We start from the raw sequence: 17686 nt of genomic DNA on the forward strand, positions 1-17686 counted from the left end.
TTTGCAGTTCCCTGCCGGCTAATGACATTCAGCATCTTTTCATGCGCTTATTGGCCATTTCTGTATCTTCCCTGGAGAAATGGCTATTCAGATCCTTTGCCCGTTTTAATAGGATTATCTTTTTTTTTAATTTTTTAAACTTTAAAACTTCTTTGGTTTTTGTTTGAGGGAGACAGAACATGAGTGGAGAGAGGGGCAGAGGCAGAGGGAGAAGCAGACTCCCCACTGAAGCCTGATGCTGGGCTTGATCCCAGGACCCTGCGATGGTGACCTGAGCCGAAGGCAGATGCTTAACTGACTGAGCCACCCAGGTGCCCAGATTATTTGTCTTTTTATTATTGAGTTGTAAAAGTACTTTATATTGTCTAGATACAAGTCCCTTATCAGATATATGATTTGCACATATTTTCTCTCATTCTGTGGATTGTCTTTTCCTTTTCCTGATAGTATCCTTTGATGCACAAAAGTTTTACACTTTGGTAAAGTCTATTTATCTGTGTTTTCTTTTTTTGCCTGTGCTTTGGTGTCATAGACTTTTCTGCCTAACTCAAGGTAATAAATATATACTTGCACTGTGATTTCTTCTAAGAGTTTTATAATTTTAGCTCTTATAATTAAATCTATGACCAATCTTGTATTAATTTGTGTACATGGTGAGAGGTGGGGATCCAACTTCATTATTTTGTATGTGGATATATAACTGTCCTTGTGTCATTTCTTGCGCAGACCATCCAGTCAATGGTCTGATAGCCTTGTCAAAAATCAATTGACCATAAATGTATGGATTAATTTTTGGATGCTCAATTCTATTCTATTCTGATGTATCTAGTCTCATGCAAGTACCACAGAGTCTTGATTCTGTGGCTTTTTATAAGTTTTGAAATTGTGAAGTGTGAATCTTCAAGCTTTGCCCTTCTTTTTCAAAATTGTTTTGGCTCTTCTCACATTAATTTTACCATCAGCTTGTCAGTTTCTTCCAAGAAGCCAACTGGGATTACAATAGGGATCACTTTGAATTTGTAGGTTAATCTGTAGATCACCATCTTAGCAATACTGTCTTCTAATTCATGAAGATGAAATATCTTTCCATTTATTCAGATCTTTAATTTCTTTTTTTTTTTTAATTTTAAGTAAGCTCCATGCCTAATGTGGGGCTCAAACTCACAACCCTGAGATCAAGAGTCACATGCTCTACTGACTGAGTCAGCCAGACACCCCTACATCTTTAATTAGTTTCAGTAATGATTTGTGGTTCTTATGGTAGGAGTCTCACACTTTTTAAATTTATTCATAAATATTTTATTTTTTGATGTTACTATGAATTGAATTGTTTTCTTAACTTCATTTTTGGGTTGTTTGTTGCTGGTGTATAGAAATACAATTGAGTTTTGTATATTAATCTTGTATCTTACATTCATGCTAAACTAATCTATTTGTTCGAGTAGTTTTTCAGTGGTTTCCTTAGCCTTTTCTACGTATAAAATCCTATCATCTACAACTAGAGATCATTTGACCCTTTTCCAATCTGGAGATTGTGTATTTCTATTTTTGGCCTAATTTCCCTGGCTAGAATACCCATCGTTTCAGGGTTCCTAGATCCAATTCCAACATGGGGAGGTGATTCCCCCAGCCAACACCAAGCAATTCTCAAACACCACCAGGGTGTCCGAGAATTCAGCTTAATTCTGACCGTTGTCTACCCAGAGGTGGCATCAGATGCCACAGATTAAAGGCTCAGTCCTACAAGAGGGTCGCCCATCCCCCAACCTCTGATGCCAGTCTCAAGTCCAGGCTGTTCCCTGTGCTTCTGACTGTCTGACTATGGATTTGGGGGTTCCAATGACCTCCTCCTTTGGTTTGATTAACTTGCTAGAGCAGCTCTTAGAACGCAGGAAAACACTTATGTTTACCAGTTTATTAAAGGATATGATAAAGGACACGAATCAACAGCCAGATGAAGAGATCCATAGGGTGAGGCCCTGAGTAAAGGAATTTCTGTCCTCGTGGAGCTTGGGGCCTGGCTCTGTGGCATGCGGAAGCCTTCTGGTTTCTGATTTCCCAAGCATGGAAGCTCTCCTAAAAGCTGTCCTTTTTGGGATTTATGGAAGCTTTATTACACAGTCTCACTGGACTAAGCCATTCGCCATTGGCTGATTCAACCTGCAGCCCCTCCCCCTTCTCCAGAGAGGGTGGCCCTGAAAGTTCCAACACTTTAATCCCTCGGTTGGTCCTCCTGGCAACCAGCCCTTACCCTCGTGTGGGGTCCAAAAGTCACCTTCATTAATAACAAGACACCCACTTCACCTTCATGGCTCTGAAGCATTTACAGGAACTGGGGATGAAGACCGAGTATATCTGAGGAATAATATAGTTTGGTCATCTGAATGACAAAATATAAATTTCTTATAAATCATTAGATCAGACTCCAGTACAATGTTGAATAGAAGTGTCAAGAGAGGACATTGAATTGTGGGTTGTTGTGGTTGTTGTTTTGCTTTCTATTTCATTAATTTCTGCTCTTTATTATTTCATGTTTCCTTAGTTTTGTTGGGATTATCTTGTTTGCTTTTTAAATCTTGCAACGGGTACTTAACTCATCAGCTTTTGGCCTTTCATCATTGCTAAGAGATACTTTTTTCCCTTTAAGCATTGCTTTCGCTGCGCCCCACGAGTTTTGATGTATTTTCGTTATTGTTCAAGTACAAATGTTTTGTAACTCCACTTCATTCTTCTTTGACCCATCAGTTATTTCAGAACAGGTATCTTAATTTACAAACATACATAGAGCTTCCAGTTACCTTTATACTTCTCAATTTGTAACTGTCTACATAATGATCAGATTCTGGTTTTTGAAATGTGTTAAGACTTGCTTTCTGGCTCAGAATATGGTCAAATTTTATAAAAGTTCTGTATGTGTCTTCCATAGTTCTTGGTTGCAGTTCCCTATACATTGGCTAGAAGCTCAAATTATTAATTATGTTGTTCAAAAATTCTGTACCGTTAGAGACATGTTTTTTGCCTCTTTGATGAACCACTGAGAGAGGTGGGGAAAGACCTCCCACGCTGATTATACAGTTGCCTCTTTCTCCTTGTAGTAAGTTAACTTTTCCTTTATATATTTTGAGGTTTTGCTGTAAATGCATAATCATTCCTGGTGAATTGAATCTTCTATTTTTACAAAATGACCTTCTGTATCTCTAATAATGCTTTTTAATTTTAAGTGTATTTTGTCTGATATGAATTTCACTATACACATTTTCTATCACTTACATAATTACTTGTATGATTTCTCTCTCTCTGCCTTTTTATTGTCAACCTATTTGTATTCTTATACTTTGGATTTCTCTTCCTGAGCACAGGGGAGGGGAAGGGCAAAGGGAGGGGAGAGGGAAACTGAGGCAGGCTCTGTACAGAGCGCCAAGCAGGATGCAGGGCTCCATCTCACGACCCTGCGATCAAGACCTGAGCCGAAACCAAGAGTCATACGCTTAACCAACTATGCCACTCAGGTGTCCCCCACTTCTTTTTAAGTCTTATTTATTTTAGGGAGGGAGAGAGAGGAGAGTGTGTATGAACGGGGCTGGGGGTGGGGGAGGAGCAGATGGAGAAGGAGAGAGCGAATCTCAAGCCAACTCCCCGCTAAGCGTGGAGCCTGACACGGGGCTTGATCTCACGACCATGAGCTGAAACCAAAAGCTGGAGGCTTAACGGATTGAACCCCCGGGCGCCCTGGATTTGTCTCTCCTAAACAGCATATGGAGGTATTTAGTAATTCTATTTGACAATCCTATTTTGACAAAACATTTAATAAAATTAATGATATATTGGGGTTTCGAGCTATCCTCTTTCCCCCCAAGCTACCGTTTTATTTTGTGCTTATATTGGTTCCCCCTGTTATTCTTTTGCCTCTTCTTTCTTGACTTAAAAAGAAATGAGAATTTTTAAACTTTTCAATTATCTTCCCCTCTCTCCTAGTTTGAAAATTTACATTCTGTTGCTATGATTTTGATAATTACATCCTATTACTTCCTACATATATAATTACCTTTGATAAAAGTCTAGATTTAAGTACCTAAATTGCTTCCAATATGAAATGAGGTTCTTGGAAAACCTGAGCTCACTTTGGGTACGCCTGACATTTCTTCCTACTGTGAAGTACTTTAAGTTTATTTTTTTTCTAAAAAAACAGAACGGACGTTTTTTATGACTCCTTCTTCCATCAATGTTCGCTTGTGTTGCCCATGTACTATTACTTTCCTTGCCCTTTATTCTATCCTGCTTCTCATTCTAAGATAATTTGCCTCCTGAAGTACATCCTTCAAAATTTCCATTAGTGCAATCTGCCAGTGACAAACTCTCTTAGTTTTTGTTTGTCTAAAAATACCTTTTTATCACCATCTTGTGGAATATTTTCCTGAGAGATGCTGCCCTCCGGGTCCCAGCTTAGCCTGGGGAGGGCCTTTTGTTTTGTAAGCATCCCCACTGGGCTCTGACTGCTCTGACTTCAGATGAGCCAGAGCGGCCCCCCACCCAACCCAAGTGTCTGCAGGTCCTTAGCTACTTCGTGGGAGAACAATACCTCAACAGGACTGCTGGAGATGCTTAAGGGACATAATGATGGAACATTTCTGACAAAGAAGAGTGAGGCAACCAAAGGTAGCTATTATTGATTCGACTGAAAGTTTTAGCTCCTGATCATGAGGTAGTTTTTAAAGTTTATGTTTTGTAATTGAAAAATAACACATGGCCTCCTTAGAGCCACCAGAGCCTGAATCGTTGTGATGGAAAGTGTCCCCGGACACCCCAAAACATGAAGCCAGAGATAAGGGAAGCTCAGTAACTGACTGACAGGAGCCAGCTTCGCAAATGCTCCCCCAGCCCCATGTGGAAAGACCCTCTCTCTGTTCTAAGGACACAACCCAGACACCTGATACGCCCTCCGTTTCCTTTCAACATTTCTGCCAGAGCTCCGAGGTCTCGTCTTTGTCTTCTTCTTCGATGCCACCAGGTCCAGCCATAAATCACCTGCCTTGGTGATGAGACCATTCAAATTCAGAAAAAGAAGCTGCTTAGGGGCCAGGGTCAGATGTCATAGTGCTGGGAAGCCAAAGGAACAATCCAAAGTTAGCCCCTAAACCACTGCCAACATCACCCCTGACTCTCTAGGGTCGCCAACCTGCCTTCTCCCTGCCTCTACCACCCCCCACACGCACTGTTCCAGCCACAGGAGAGAGGCCACAATCCTGAGATGGAAGGCGCTTCGCTTCCAAATTTGGATTGTATGCTCCAAGGCATTCCAAAGAGTAAGGCTGGAAATAAGAAAGCAGGAAGGAACAGGCAAAGTATCTTGACAAAGAAGAACCCCACAGGAGCTGACAGGGCATCCAGTGTTCACTTATTTCCAAGCCACCCCAGTCAAGAGCAAGCAATAGTGACCACCTTGAACTTGGATGGTCCACTTAGGAGGGACATGCTACCACCACCCTGAGCCCTAGGAGCCCCACAGAGACCTCCTGGCTGCACTGTACATTAGGGAAAGGAGACACGCTTTTCCAGAACTAGAGGTAAGGGAAGATAGGGTATGGTGGGCTGGTCCGTGTCCCTCCAAAGCACATGTTTTACACTTGATCTAGCCTCTGCTACATCAGAATGTAACTGCTTTTCGAAATGGGCCCTGAAAAGAAGTGATTAAGTCAAAACGAAGCTGTGGGTCCTAGTCCAATCTGACTGGGGTCCTTATAAGAAGAGGAAATTTAAGGGGTGCTTGGGTGGCTCAGTCGGTTGAGTGTCTGACTCTTGGTTTTCGGCTCTGATCGTGATCTCAGGGTCTTCATATCCAACCCCGCATCAGGCTGTCCGTCCGGTGGGGAGTCTGCTTGAGGTTCTCTCTCCCTCTCCCTTACTCTCTTTTCCTCTCTCAAATAAGCAAATAAAATCTTATGTTAAAAAAAGAGATTTGCACATCAGAGCAGGCATACAGCATCAACCCTGTGAAGAGGCAGTGAGAGTGTAACTATCCACAAGCCCAGGAGAGAGACATCGGGAACAACCAGTCCCGTGGGCAGGACTTCTAGCCCCCAGAACTGTGGGAACATCCATGTCTGTGGTTTGGGTCACGCAATCCGTGGTACTTTGTTATGTCGGCCCTTGCAGCCCGGTACATGGCGCCCCTGGCTTCCGACCCATTCACCCTGCAGCCTCTCAGATAACTGCAACGCAGGCGAAAAAATACGAGCACAAAACCACTCTCGGCTCTAGTCACAGCAAAGGAGAATCCCCCGGATACGCGGCCCAGGAATCTGCATTTTTAACAAGCGGCGCGCCTGCCCTGCCCCCTCAATTCTCAGGCAGCCAGACTTGCAACCATACTGCGGTGAGTACTGGTGAAGAGCCTGGATGCCTGAGGACCTTATCCCCTTTCAACGGACACACTACCACCTTCTTCACAGTAAAAGAATTGGGGGAGCCGCTTTGCACCGAGACGGCTCTAATGCTCTTTTTTCTTTTCCCACCCCCAAACCCATGCAAAGGTGAACTACTTTTATTGTTGATTTGATTTCGATCCCGCTCGGTGTTTAATTCACCCGGCCCGGAGGTGCGAAGTTGACCCCAGGGAGAAGAAGAGAGGGAGAAGGGAAGAGTCTCGAACTCTCCCAGGCTAGGCAACCGAGCTGCACTTGACGCGCGGCGGATCGGCTGCCCCCCTCCCCGCCCCCCTCCCTTCCGCCCCCGCGGGCTTGCAGTTGCGTCCGGCTGGAGACCGCGCGGGAGCCCGCCCCCGCGCCCCGCTGATTGGCCGTGCCGGCCCGCTCGTCACACTCTTTTGTCTCAGTGGGCAGAGGATAAAAGCCGCGGCGGCTGCCGTGGGAACCGCGCTGTCTGGACTCGACTACCCCTCGCTGGGAGGCTGTGCAGCCGCTCGGCTGGCAGCTCCCGGTCGCTGGGCGGCCGAGGCCGAGCCCGTCCCTCCTCCCCCTGCGGGGCTGCGGAGACGGGAAGGCGGTTGGCAAGGCCGGAACACAGGTAAAGAAAGGGGTGCGGAGAGAGGAGGGGAAGCCCCCACCTGTCCTGGGCGGCTCCCCGCTCGAGGCATCGAGGACTGCGAGGGTTAGGAGCACTCCCTCGGGCGCTGAGGGAGGAGGTGGGGTGCCGCTGGATGCTGCCTAACGGGGAGGATCTGCCTGGATGGGGGGGGGCGTTTTCGGGGTGGGGGGAGGAATGCAAGCTGCCTGCCTCGAACCCCCTTTGCACCTCCTCGTCTCCTCTGGAGAGGAGTATTTGGGTGTGCGTGTCCCACTCCTATTCCGTCTCCGTGGCAGGCCATCAAAGCCGAATCCGAACTTGAATTCTGCGCGGCGGATTGCAGACCTGGTAGGCCAAAGATTTCCCGGGGGAAATGTTCTGGGGCGGGGGTCGCTTTGGCTTGTAGTCAGAAGGTGGGAGAGGAATTTTCCGCCTGCAGACAGCGGAGGCGGCGAGGCGGCGAGGCGGGGGGGGGGGGGGGGGGAGGGGAGGGGGAGGGGGCGGCGGCGGGGGTGAAGCGGGGAGGGAGGGAGCGGGATAAGGGGATGAGGCTGTTCCTGACCCTGCCTGCCCTGCCCTCCGCGGCGGCGCAGTCTGGACGCTCCGAGGTCCCGGATCGGCGACGCCCGGTGGACGGAGATCGCCCGGAGCCCGGAGACGAGCGCTCCCACGGAGGCCACCAGTTGCAGAAGCTGGGAGTGAAATAAAGGCGCGCGCGCCTGTTCCTGCGCTCCCGTAAGAATCTGGGAAAAAACGGGGGAGGGGCGAACTTTGAGAAGGGGGTGTGGTTGGGACCTGAGACCGAGAGGTCGATGAGACTGTATTTATTCCTACAAATCTGTGACCCCTGTGCTCTATTTTGAGAGCCCAAAAGCAGTTTCCATACACTATTACACTTTGAATTAGAAGCAACAGTTGCCCTCCCTCCTGGACGACTGGTGGGAGGGGATGGAAGTGTCTGGAAAAGTACCCTGCTAGCAACGGAGGCACCGGCTGACTCCGTGAGCTTGTAATGGCCAGTCTCCTAGAAGATATTTTTAGGGCAGTGGGCAGATGTGAAATGTACTGTCGGACATTCAGGAAGGGAGAGAACAAAACTGCAGCCAATTCCCTTATTAACTACTCCCCCCACTTTTTTTTTCTTTTTTACAGCCCCTGCTGAGACAGGAGGAAGGCAGACCCCCCCTCCTCCCCGCGCACCTGCAGTTCAGGCTTTTCCACAAAGCCTGAGCATCTCGGTCCCGCCGGCCCTCCCCAACATCGTCGTCAGTCATGGCCAGCATCATTGCGCGCATGGCTAACAGCCGGCGGCAGAACGCGCCATTGCCGCCCTGGGCCCATTCTATGCTGAGGTCCCTGGGGAGAAGTCTTGGTCCTTTAATGGCCACCGTGGCCGAGAGAAACCTGAAGGTGTTCTCTGGGAGGGTAGGGCCAGGGGAGGGGGAAGAGAGCTTTGAAAACTGGCTGATCCAAGTTAATGGGGCCCTGCCTGATTGGAATATGCCTGAGGAGGAAAAGCTCCAGCGCTTGCTGAAAACCCTTCGAGGCCCTGCCCGGGAGGTCATGCTTTTGCTCCAGGCCGCCAACCCCAATCTAAGCGTGGCAGATTTCTTGCGCGCGATGAAATTGGTGTTTGGAGAATCTGAGAGCAGTGTGTCCGCTCACGGTAGATTTTTTAACACCCTGCAGGCACAGGGGGAGAAAGCCTCCCTTTACGTGATCCGTTTAGAGGTTCAGCTCCAGAAGGCTATTCAGGCAGGGATCATAGCTCAGAAAGATGCGAACCAGACTCGCCTGCAGCAGCTCCTTTTAGGGGCTGAGCTGAACGGGGACCTGCGCTATAGGCTGAAACACCTTCTTAGGGTGTATGCAAATGAGCAGGAGCGGCTCCCCAGTTTCCTGGAGTTAATCAAGATGGTCAGGGAGGAAGAGGATTGGGATGACACTTTCATTAGGCAGAAACGGCCCAGAAGGTCTGAACCCATGGTGGAGAGGGCCACTAGCCCCATGGCCTTTCAGGGCTCCCCTCCCATAGTGGTGGACAGCGACGACTGTAACGTGATAGAGATAGACGATGACACCCTCGATGACTCCGATGAGGATGTCATCCTGGTGGAGTCTCAGGACCCTCTGCCGTCCTGCTCGACTTCTCCTCTCCCCAGACGCGTGGCCGGACCGCAAGAGCAAGTGCTAGTCATTGATTCCCCCGGCAGTTCCCTGGCTCAGTCTCCCTCCACCAGTGGGGGTTCTGGGTATAAGAATGGTGGTTCTGGGAATCTGCGTCGAGCCAGGAAGCGAAAACACGCGCTCCGCTGCTCCTCTTGTGGCTTGGAGGGCCACTCCAAGGAAACCTGCGACAATGAGGACAGCAGGGCCCAGGTGTTTGAGAATCTCATCATCACCCTGCAGGAGCTGACCCATACAGAGGAGGAGGGGCTGAGGGCGGCCCCGGCTGAGCCAGATGACCCTTCTGAGGAGCAGTGAGACAGTAGCCCCCAGCCTTAAGTGAACCCTAACCCATGCACAGAGTCCCACAATGCGATAACCGGGGAGGGGCGCTTCCAACTGCATGAATCCACAAAGCAGCTTTCTTTGCAGAGCGGAGCTGAGTAGGAAGGGGCTTGGATACCAGCTCAGTGAAGGGAGACAGCCAAACCCCTGCGCTTGCTTCCCCACTCCCCACTCTGCTGCCCAAGGGTCTGCTTCCTTTGTGTGCCCATTTCCTTGATGGCTTTATTCTCTGTGAAAGTGAAATCCTTCATCGTGAAGTCTCCAAACAATAAAGAAAAGTACAAAACAGTGAAGTGCCGGTGACCCCAAACCCTCCACCCCGATCTAACCATTGTCAACCCTTTGGTGAAAACCCCTTCTAGGCATTTCCCTCCACCTGAGTACCCAGATAGATCTATGTATAGATAAAAGTAAAGTGCTCAAATACAAGTCCTGTTCTATAGTCTGTATTTTTTCACCAAACAGTATATGTCGTGGGCTTCTTTCTATGTCAATAAATATATATCAGCATCTATTTTTAATGTCTCTGTGTTATTATTTTCGGAAAACGTAAAGGAAAAAGGGACAAGAGAGAAATAGTGAAGAGCTATTATGGGGTGGGTTTTTTTTTTTTTTTAATCAACATTGATTTGTAGATGTGGTAAAGGAAAGAAGAAATGGGCTGAAACAGTCCCCGAAGGTAGATGGACAGAGCCGCTTGCCGCAACTGGCCTGTCCCGCAGGTCATATGGCCAGATTATGGCGCCTGTTTGTTGACCGACCCCACTGCTTTCTTCTCTACTGGATCCAAAGGAGTCCGGTGGAGGAGGAGTCTGGTGCTGAGGTAATAGCCCCCCCAACGGGGATTCCAGAGACACCGTTCCTGGTCACTGTGGGGGACGAGCGCTCTTCCTCTTCCAGCTGGATTCCTGGTGCTGTTTGTGGACATCGGGTCACAACGTGGAATCTCCCCTGCGGCCGGACACCACCCTCTCCTCACTCCCCAGTCAGGGAAAGGAGAGAACGGCTCCCCCCCGGGAGCCCAGTACCGGAGGCTCAGCTCCTGATGGCGCCAGAGCCATCCCGCAGAAGCCCTGAAGTGACCAGCTGGAGGACACAGGCACCCCAGGACTCCAAGCCAACCCCTCCCCACCCCCAAGAACTGAGACTAGCTGGGAGGGATGACAAGCCATCTAGTAGCCCAGAGGCACCTGAAGGAACCTGGGGATCGGGAAGCCCCACCCCGCGTTTCAGTCGAGTGGGGAGCATTCGTCGGGGGCGGAAAGAAAACGTGGACCTTCCTGGAACCTGCCCTGTCCCATCTCTGGATCTCATTTGGAGGCTGATAAAAGAGGATGCGTGTGGCCAGAGTCCCCCCACCCCCAGGGTCCCTGTGTCTTGCGTAGGTGCGCACGTTCTAGTTTCTGCGAACAGGGCAAGGCTGGGGGGCTGGTGGTGGTGGTGCTTGCATTTAGGGCAGGATGCGGAGAGGGAACTGAATGCGCAGACCTGAGGCCCAGGTGGGGACGGGCGTTCTTCATGCCCAAATCGGGGACTCCGCTGTGCCGGAGAGCTTAGCTTAGCGTAAGCAGCAGTGGCAGCGGGCCTCTGGGGAGAATCACAGTGTGGTTTGGGGAGGGGGAGCTAGGGTGAGGTCATGTTGACTGGGGAGACACACAGAGATCCGCAGCCTTGCAAACCCTGGGAGGAATTGCAGAGTCCAGGGGTCATACAGAGCTCCGGGCTGTGTTGTCCTGAGAACGGCGGCGGGGGGGGGGGGGTGGCGGGGGGGCGTTGGGGGGTGGTGGTGAGGGGCCCTGGGAGAGACACTGGGGTTTAGGTTAGCAGTTGGTGACAACTCAGTAGGGACGAAAGGGTGCAGGCTGAGGCCTCCAAGGCAGCAGGGGAAGCCAGGACAGCCTTCCTTGGGCTGCCATACCCAGAACCAGCCTTGAAGTGCTGCTTTTTCCAGAAAGCCCCTCCGCTCCTCCCTGACTTCTTGCTCCTGCTCCACGAATGACCTCACGATCTGACTCTAAAATGCGCAAAGGAGGGGTGGCGGGGTGGGGGGTGGGGGCGCATATTCACCTCTAGGTGGTGATGGTGGTGAGGGTTGAGGGTCTGCCTCCTGTGCTCTGCCATCACCCCTCCCCCACCCCAGGCCCCCAAATTGCCTTAATCCTCAGCCTTCTTTCTTAACCCTCATGGTCAGGAGACTGGGTGGGCCTCTCGGCCTTAGATCCCCAACACTTTACAGCTTATGTAGATTTTCACCCCTCATTCCTTTCCATGTCTCCTTAAGTCTCCCCTTGAGAGGTATCTATCTCCCTCATCTAGTCTAGATTAGAATAGCAGTCCACTTCCCAATCATTTTTTTTCTCAATTTTAGCCTAGAAACACTTATCCAATATTTGTCCAAAGACATAGTTTAGGCTGCCCTAATTTCTTTGTGGCCCCTGGTAGAATAGGAAGATGGAATGAAACATCAGGAAGTTCTGTCCATTTCCTACCCTCCTTTTCACTGGAGTGAGTTTGGGGGTTCAGTATAGACCATGGTTTTGAAAACCTGCTCTGTGATCCGTCCCCTTTTTCTTCCCTTGCCCCCCCCTCCGCTGTGTAAATTTGAGATTGTCTGAATTTTTATTTCGCCAACCAGATGTAACCTGACATTTCTTTTTGTTGTTTCTCTTTAAAGAAAAGAAATACACATTTTCCCTAATTAGAAGATATGAAGCTCACACCTGGGCATTCCGATCAGATTAATAGAGTTAGTCTGAAAAGGGCCTCACTGGAAGCTGTAGGCTAAATTGCAACAACACAGAGCTCAGAGCTCGAGAGTATTATGCTAAGCGGAAACAAGTCAATCAGAGAAAGACAAAAACCACGTGATTCACTCAACAGTGAAATTTGTTTTAAGATTTTATTTATTTATTTGACAGAGAGATCACAAGTAGGCAGAGAGGCAGGCAGAGAGAGGAGGAATTAGGCTCCCCGCTGAGCAGAGAGCCTAATGTAGGGCTCATCCCAGGACCCTGGGATCATGACCTGAGCCAAAGGCAGAGGCTTTAAGCCACTGAGCCACCCAGGTTCCCTCAACCGTGGAATTTAAGAAACAAAACAAATGAGCAAAAGGGGAAAAGAGAAAGAGAGAGAGAGAGGCAAACCAAGAAACAGACTGCGCTCTAGAGAGCCCACTGATGGTTACCAGAGGAGAAGGGGGTGGGGGGATGGGGAAAGGGGGGGGCACTTGGCATGATGAACGCGGGGTGACGTATAGAAATGTTGAATCATTCTATCGTACCCCTGAAGCTTCTCTAACACCGTATGTTCCCGAACTGTAATTTAAATAAAAAACTTAGAACAAAATAAAGCTATAGGCTAATTTTCTTCCTTTCTGCCTTTATTCTCATCGGTCGCTAAGAGATGAAAATTGCTCTTTTGTCTTGTCAGAAGAATCCGGCCTCTCTGAGTGCCCTTTTGCGTTAGATCCCCCTCCTTGCTGGTATTCTCTCCCCCTCGGTTTCCATGACACCCCTCTCTCCCGGTCTCCCCCTCCCTGATGTGGTTGGTGCCGCTGCTCAGTCTCCTTGGCTGAATCTCCCTCCTCTCTTCTTGATCCCTCCATGATCCTAATAAAAAGGGAAAAAATTCCTTACAACCGTGATTTATGATGAGCTTATTGTGGGCTGGGCAGCCTGTACCAAAGTCCTTTAAATGCATTATTAGCTCTTTTAATCCTTTGATTAACCCCCCCCCCCCCAAAATAGGCACTGCCATGAGCACCCATTTCAGAGGAGGAAACGGGTGGGGAAGTTAAGAAACTTGCGTAGGGGTCCTGCAGCTGGTTGGGGGCGGAGGTGAGACTCCAGGGTGAGAAGGGGCGAAGGCTTTAAGGCTGGAGCCACGATCCTCTGAGTAAACTGAGGTTTGTCGGTTCGGCGTAAGGTGACCTGCCTTTCCCAGGTGGGCCCCATGTACGACCGGCACAGGGCCTGAGGGTCCCTCGTAGGCTCACAGGAACCACCGGCTGCTATTTCTCTGCTAGAATGCGTTACTCTGCCACGGAAGGGAAGACAGGGACAAGTGAGAGGCTGTCCAGGCCATGCAGACGGGCCTTATTTAGTGTGTATCTGACAATGTGACAGCCTGGTCGCAGCAGCGACAGTCGCGGAGTGGATTCAGAAATGCCTTAGAGTTCAGTGGCAATGGTGATGACGATGATGAGGACATAGGATGAGAAGAGAACACTTGTTCAATGCTGAGGTGCTGTCTCCCTGTTTTCTGTGTCCCCAGGGAATGTCTTCTTCCCCCACGTGTCTGTCCTCCGGAAGAGCCAAGTCTTCCTCCACCCAAGACACTCCCCTGAGCAACAGATGGGGGCGAGGGGAGCTCATCTCAGAGAGACACAGAGACTCTCCAGTGTGTGGGGGGAAAGGGATGTGACAGAGGTCTGAGGAGTCCGTTAGGATCCAGATAACCTTGAAATCCTGGGATGTCAGGGGCAGCAGAAAAGGGAGCAGAAAAGAGTGGGGCTGGGGCTGCTGCCTCCTGCTGACAGGATGTATGGCTCTCTGGCTGCAGCTTCTCAACTCAGGACACAGCTGCCAGCCTCTTATGGTCCCTCACAAACACTCCTTCAGATCCGTGCTGCGGTCACCGCCCCATTTTACAGACCAGGACGCTGAGGTACACCCAGTTCTAGTAACTTGCCTCATAAGATCAGACAGGGAATAAAGGCTGGAGCTGGACCCGAACTCAGATCTGCCCCTCGCCGGAGCCAGGAGTCTCTCCTCAGCTGTAGGAGTCATTCTTTTTTTTAAAGATTTTATTTATTTATTTGACAGACAGAGATCACAAGTAGGCAGAGGGGCAGGCGGGGGGTGGGGAAAGAAGGCTCCCCACCGAGCACAGAGCCTGATGCGGGGCTCGATCCCAGGACCCTGAAATCATGACCTGAGCCGAAGGCAGAGGCTTTAACCCACTGAGCCACCCAGGCACCCCATGTAGGAGTCATTCTTATGGGTACAAATGGTCTTCTCATTCTGCCGGCTGCATCCCAAGTTGGGATGTCTCAACTGTCATACTCGCGAGGCAAAGTCTGCACAGCAAGATGGCCTCCGTCTCGATTTCTTTTATTGACCAAGACAGCAGAAAAACGATCAGTTTAAGAAACTTCCTTCTCAGAGTCTGAAACCATCTTCTCCTCATATTTATTTTTATATCCAATTTCTGGGAGAAGATACTAAAAATAATGGGCTGTTGGTAAGGATGTGGGCAAAGAGTCTCTCTCCCACACTGCTTGGTAGGACTGAGAACTGACACATTCTTTCTGGAAGGCCAACCGGGAAATGTATCAAAGGTTGAAATATGAAAAGCCCTGAACCCAGTCACTTAACTTTCTGAAATTCATGCCAAGAAAATAACTGAACAAATGTAAAAAGAGTTTTACAAACAAAGATGTTTACCCTTGCTTTCTTGGGTCATAGTGGGAAGCTGCGAACAACTTGGAAGACCACAAGTAAGGTTTGGCTGAATAAAGTAGGCTCTGCGCTTGGAAGGGAATGCGATGCTTCCAGAACTCTGGGCGTGCCTTCATATGACTGGGCCTCCCCAGACAAATGAAGTGTGGTCCTTCTGGCAAAGGACCTTCAAAGATCACCAGTCTACCAGGTCCTCTGTGTCACCTTTGACTGCCAACATACTGTCCCACCAGCCCGGTGCTCCTCTTGACCTGGCAAAACCCTTGCTGGACTTCTAGAATCATCTCCCCTGGCAATCCCTTGGACCAGCTTTCCCTGACTCCAAATTGAGGTCATTCTTTATATCTCAGGTAGTACATACCATATTTATCCATTTAAATTCAATTGGCCAACATATAGCGTATCGTTCGTTTCAGAGGTAGCATTCCATAATTCATCAGTTGCGTGTCACACCCAGGGCTCGTCACAGCACGTGTCCTCCTTCATGCCCATCACCCAGTTACCCTGCCCCCCTCCAGTGACTCTCCCGCAACCCTCAGTTTGCTTCCTGGAGTTGAGAGTCAGTACTTCTCATTTTGTCCTAATTGCTTATATCTGTCCTGCCCTCTGGGCTTGTAAGCCCCGTACCTAGCAGACCCCTTCGGATATTTCAGTGCAGAACCCATGCACACCCACACCTAGCGTGTTGGCTCTGGCAGTTGTTACTGTCTCTCCAGATGTCCCTGTGCCTTGATCCCTCACCACGTTCCAGTGTTTGTTCGAGTGGCACCTTCCCTGTGAGGCTGACCCCGAGCAGCTCATGAAAAACGGCTTGCCTGGCCACCAGCATCCCACGACCCTTCCCTGCTCTGTTTTTCCATCGCATGCCTCTCTTCTAGGCTACCTAATTTACTGATGTATTATGTCCATTATTTATTCCTGTCTCTCTCTGCTGGAATATAAACTCAAGAGGGAGGATGTGTTAGCTTAGTTCACGGGTGCATCCCCAGCTCCTAGGACACTGCCTACAACCCAAGCCAGCTCTCATTATGGATTTGCAGCTGGAATGAATGAGAAGCCCGTTGGCTCTCCTAGAACCCACACTGCTGGAGAGAAGATGCTCAAGGAGAGAACAGAGCACATGGACCCGCCATCCACCTCTCAATGATGAAGTAAGAAACTGGGGGACAGTCCACTGCTTCTCAGTCTCGCAGGCTGTGGCTTATTAGTTGGACCATTCACTCCTTGCACTGCAGAAAGTGAGAGATGGGTTTCTTTACAGCTTCATCGCTGTGACGTCATCAGACCTTAGGTTTAGTTGTTGCAGATTCCCAGTCACTCCATGTGCATTTGTAAATATGAAAAGCGACCGCCTTGGGTTGCCTGGGTGGCTCAGTCTTTAAGCGTCTGCCTTCAGCTTAGGTCATGATCCCGGGGTCCTGGGATCGAGTCCTGCATTGGCCACCTTGCTCAGTGGGAGAGCCTGCTTCTCCCTCTGCCTGCTGCTCCCCCTGCTTCGGTGCTCATCCTCTCTCTTTCTGACAAATAAATAAATAAATAAAATCTTTTAAAAAATTAAAAAATTAAAAAAAATTTTTTAAATTAAATTAAAATTTTTTTTAATTTTTTAAAAGATTTTATTTATTTATTTGACAGAGAGAGATCACAAGTAGACAGAGAGGCAGGCAGAGAGAGAGAGAGGAGGAAGCAGGCTCCCTGCTGAACAGAGAGCCCGATGCGGGCCTTGATCCCAGGACCCTGAGATCATGACCTGAGCCGAAGGCAGCGGCCTAACCCACTGAGCCACCCAGGTGCCCTAAATTAAAATTTTTTTTTAAAAATTAAAAAAAAGCAACTGCCCTGTAAAATATGACTGTTTTGGGTACTCTTTGCTCTTTTTCCTAATAATAAAGAATTAACAAGAGTAATAGCAATAACGATGGATATTATTTTCAATTGCTAGGTGTTGAACTTGTCAATAATAGAGTAAGAATTATTAAGCTCATTTTAGAGGATATAAATGAGTCTCAGTAAGAGAAAGCACAAGGATAAGGATAAGGTGATAGAGCAGTAAACAGATGGTAAGCCTGGCACCAAAGTCTGTGAACTTCCTATCATCTATTTCAAGGTCAAGTATTGACATTACTGGGAAGAACTGCATCGCAGTGGAATATTAGTAATTAGGGGCAGGGGAAATAGGCAGATGCAAATATTTGACCAGTTTCCTGTCTGTTCAACACAGGTTGAAGCTGTTTGAAAATTTGTAAGTAAAGGAAATTTTAGGGTACCTGGGTGGCTCAGTTGGTTGAGCGACTCCCTTCAGCTCAGGTCATGATCCTGGAGTCCTGAGATCGAGTCCTGCATTTGGGCTCCCTGCTCAGCACGAGCTCTGCTTCTCCCTCTGACTTCCCCTTCTCGTGCTCGTTCTCATTCTCTCTCTTGCTCTCAAATAAATGAATTCTTAAAAAAAAGAAATTTTACTAGAGCGACACGATGAAGTTGATTAAAAAAATTTTTAAGTGGATTTACTTTTTTTTTTTTTTAGTAATCTCTACACCCAACGTGGGGCTCAAACTCATGTCCCCCAGATCGAGTCACATGCTCTTCTGACTGAGCCAGCCAGGCGCCCTGATGAAGGTTGATTTTAAATACCCTGGATGAACCAAGATCTATTTTAGCTCAAGAAAACATAATTGAAAATAGAATCTCTTTGG

General features: G+C 48.8%; 1 protein-coding gene across 2 annotated transcripts; it reads left to right on the plus strand.

Moving 5' to 3' along the window:
* The first annotated feature begins 6818 nt into the window (after nucleotides 1–6818).
* ZCCHC12 (zinc finger CCHC-type containing 12) lies at nucleotides 6819–10048 on the plus strand. 2 transcript variants are annotated; one of them, XM_032331179.1, is made up of 4 exons: nucleotides 6819–7023; nucleotides 7320–7371; nucleotides 7617–7758; nucleotides 8176–10048. In XM_032331179.1, exon 4 carries the CDS (start codon nucleotides 8296–8298, stop codon nucleotides 9505–9507), a length of 1212 nt encoding a protein of 403 aa, XP_032187070.1. In that variant the 5' UTR covers nucleotides 6819–7023; nucleotides 7320–7371; nucleotides 7617–7758; nucleotides 8176–8295; the 3' UTR covers nucleotides 9508–10048. The 2 variants fall into 2 exon arrangements, with proteins under 2 accessions (XP_032187070.1, XP_032187071.1); XM_032331180.1 differs by lacking the exon at nucleotides 6819–7023 and having other exon boundaries at nucleotides 7031–7371.
* The last annotated feature ends 7638 nt before the right edge of the window (nucleotides 10049–17686 follow it).

The sequence above is a fragment of the Mustela erminea genome, chromosome X, assembly GCF_009829155.1.
Source record: "Mustela erminea isolate mMusErm1 chromosome X, mMusErm1.Pri, whole genome shotgun sequence".
NCBI classification, from domain to species: domain Eukaryota; kingdom Metazoa; phylum Chordata; class Mammalia; order Carnivora; family Mustelidae; genus Mustela; species Mustela erminea.

Excerpts from the sequence above, each read along its gene's own strand:
- ZCCHC12 (XM_032331179.1), top strand. The coding sequence starts at position 8,296 with ATGGCCAGCATCATTGCGCGCATGGCTAACAGCCGGCGGCAGAACGCG.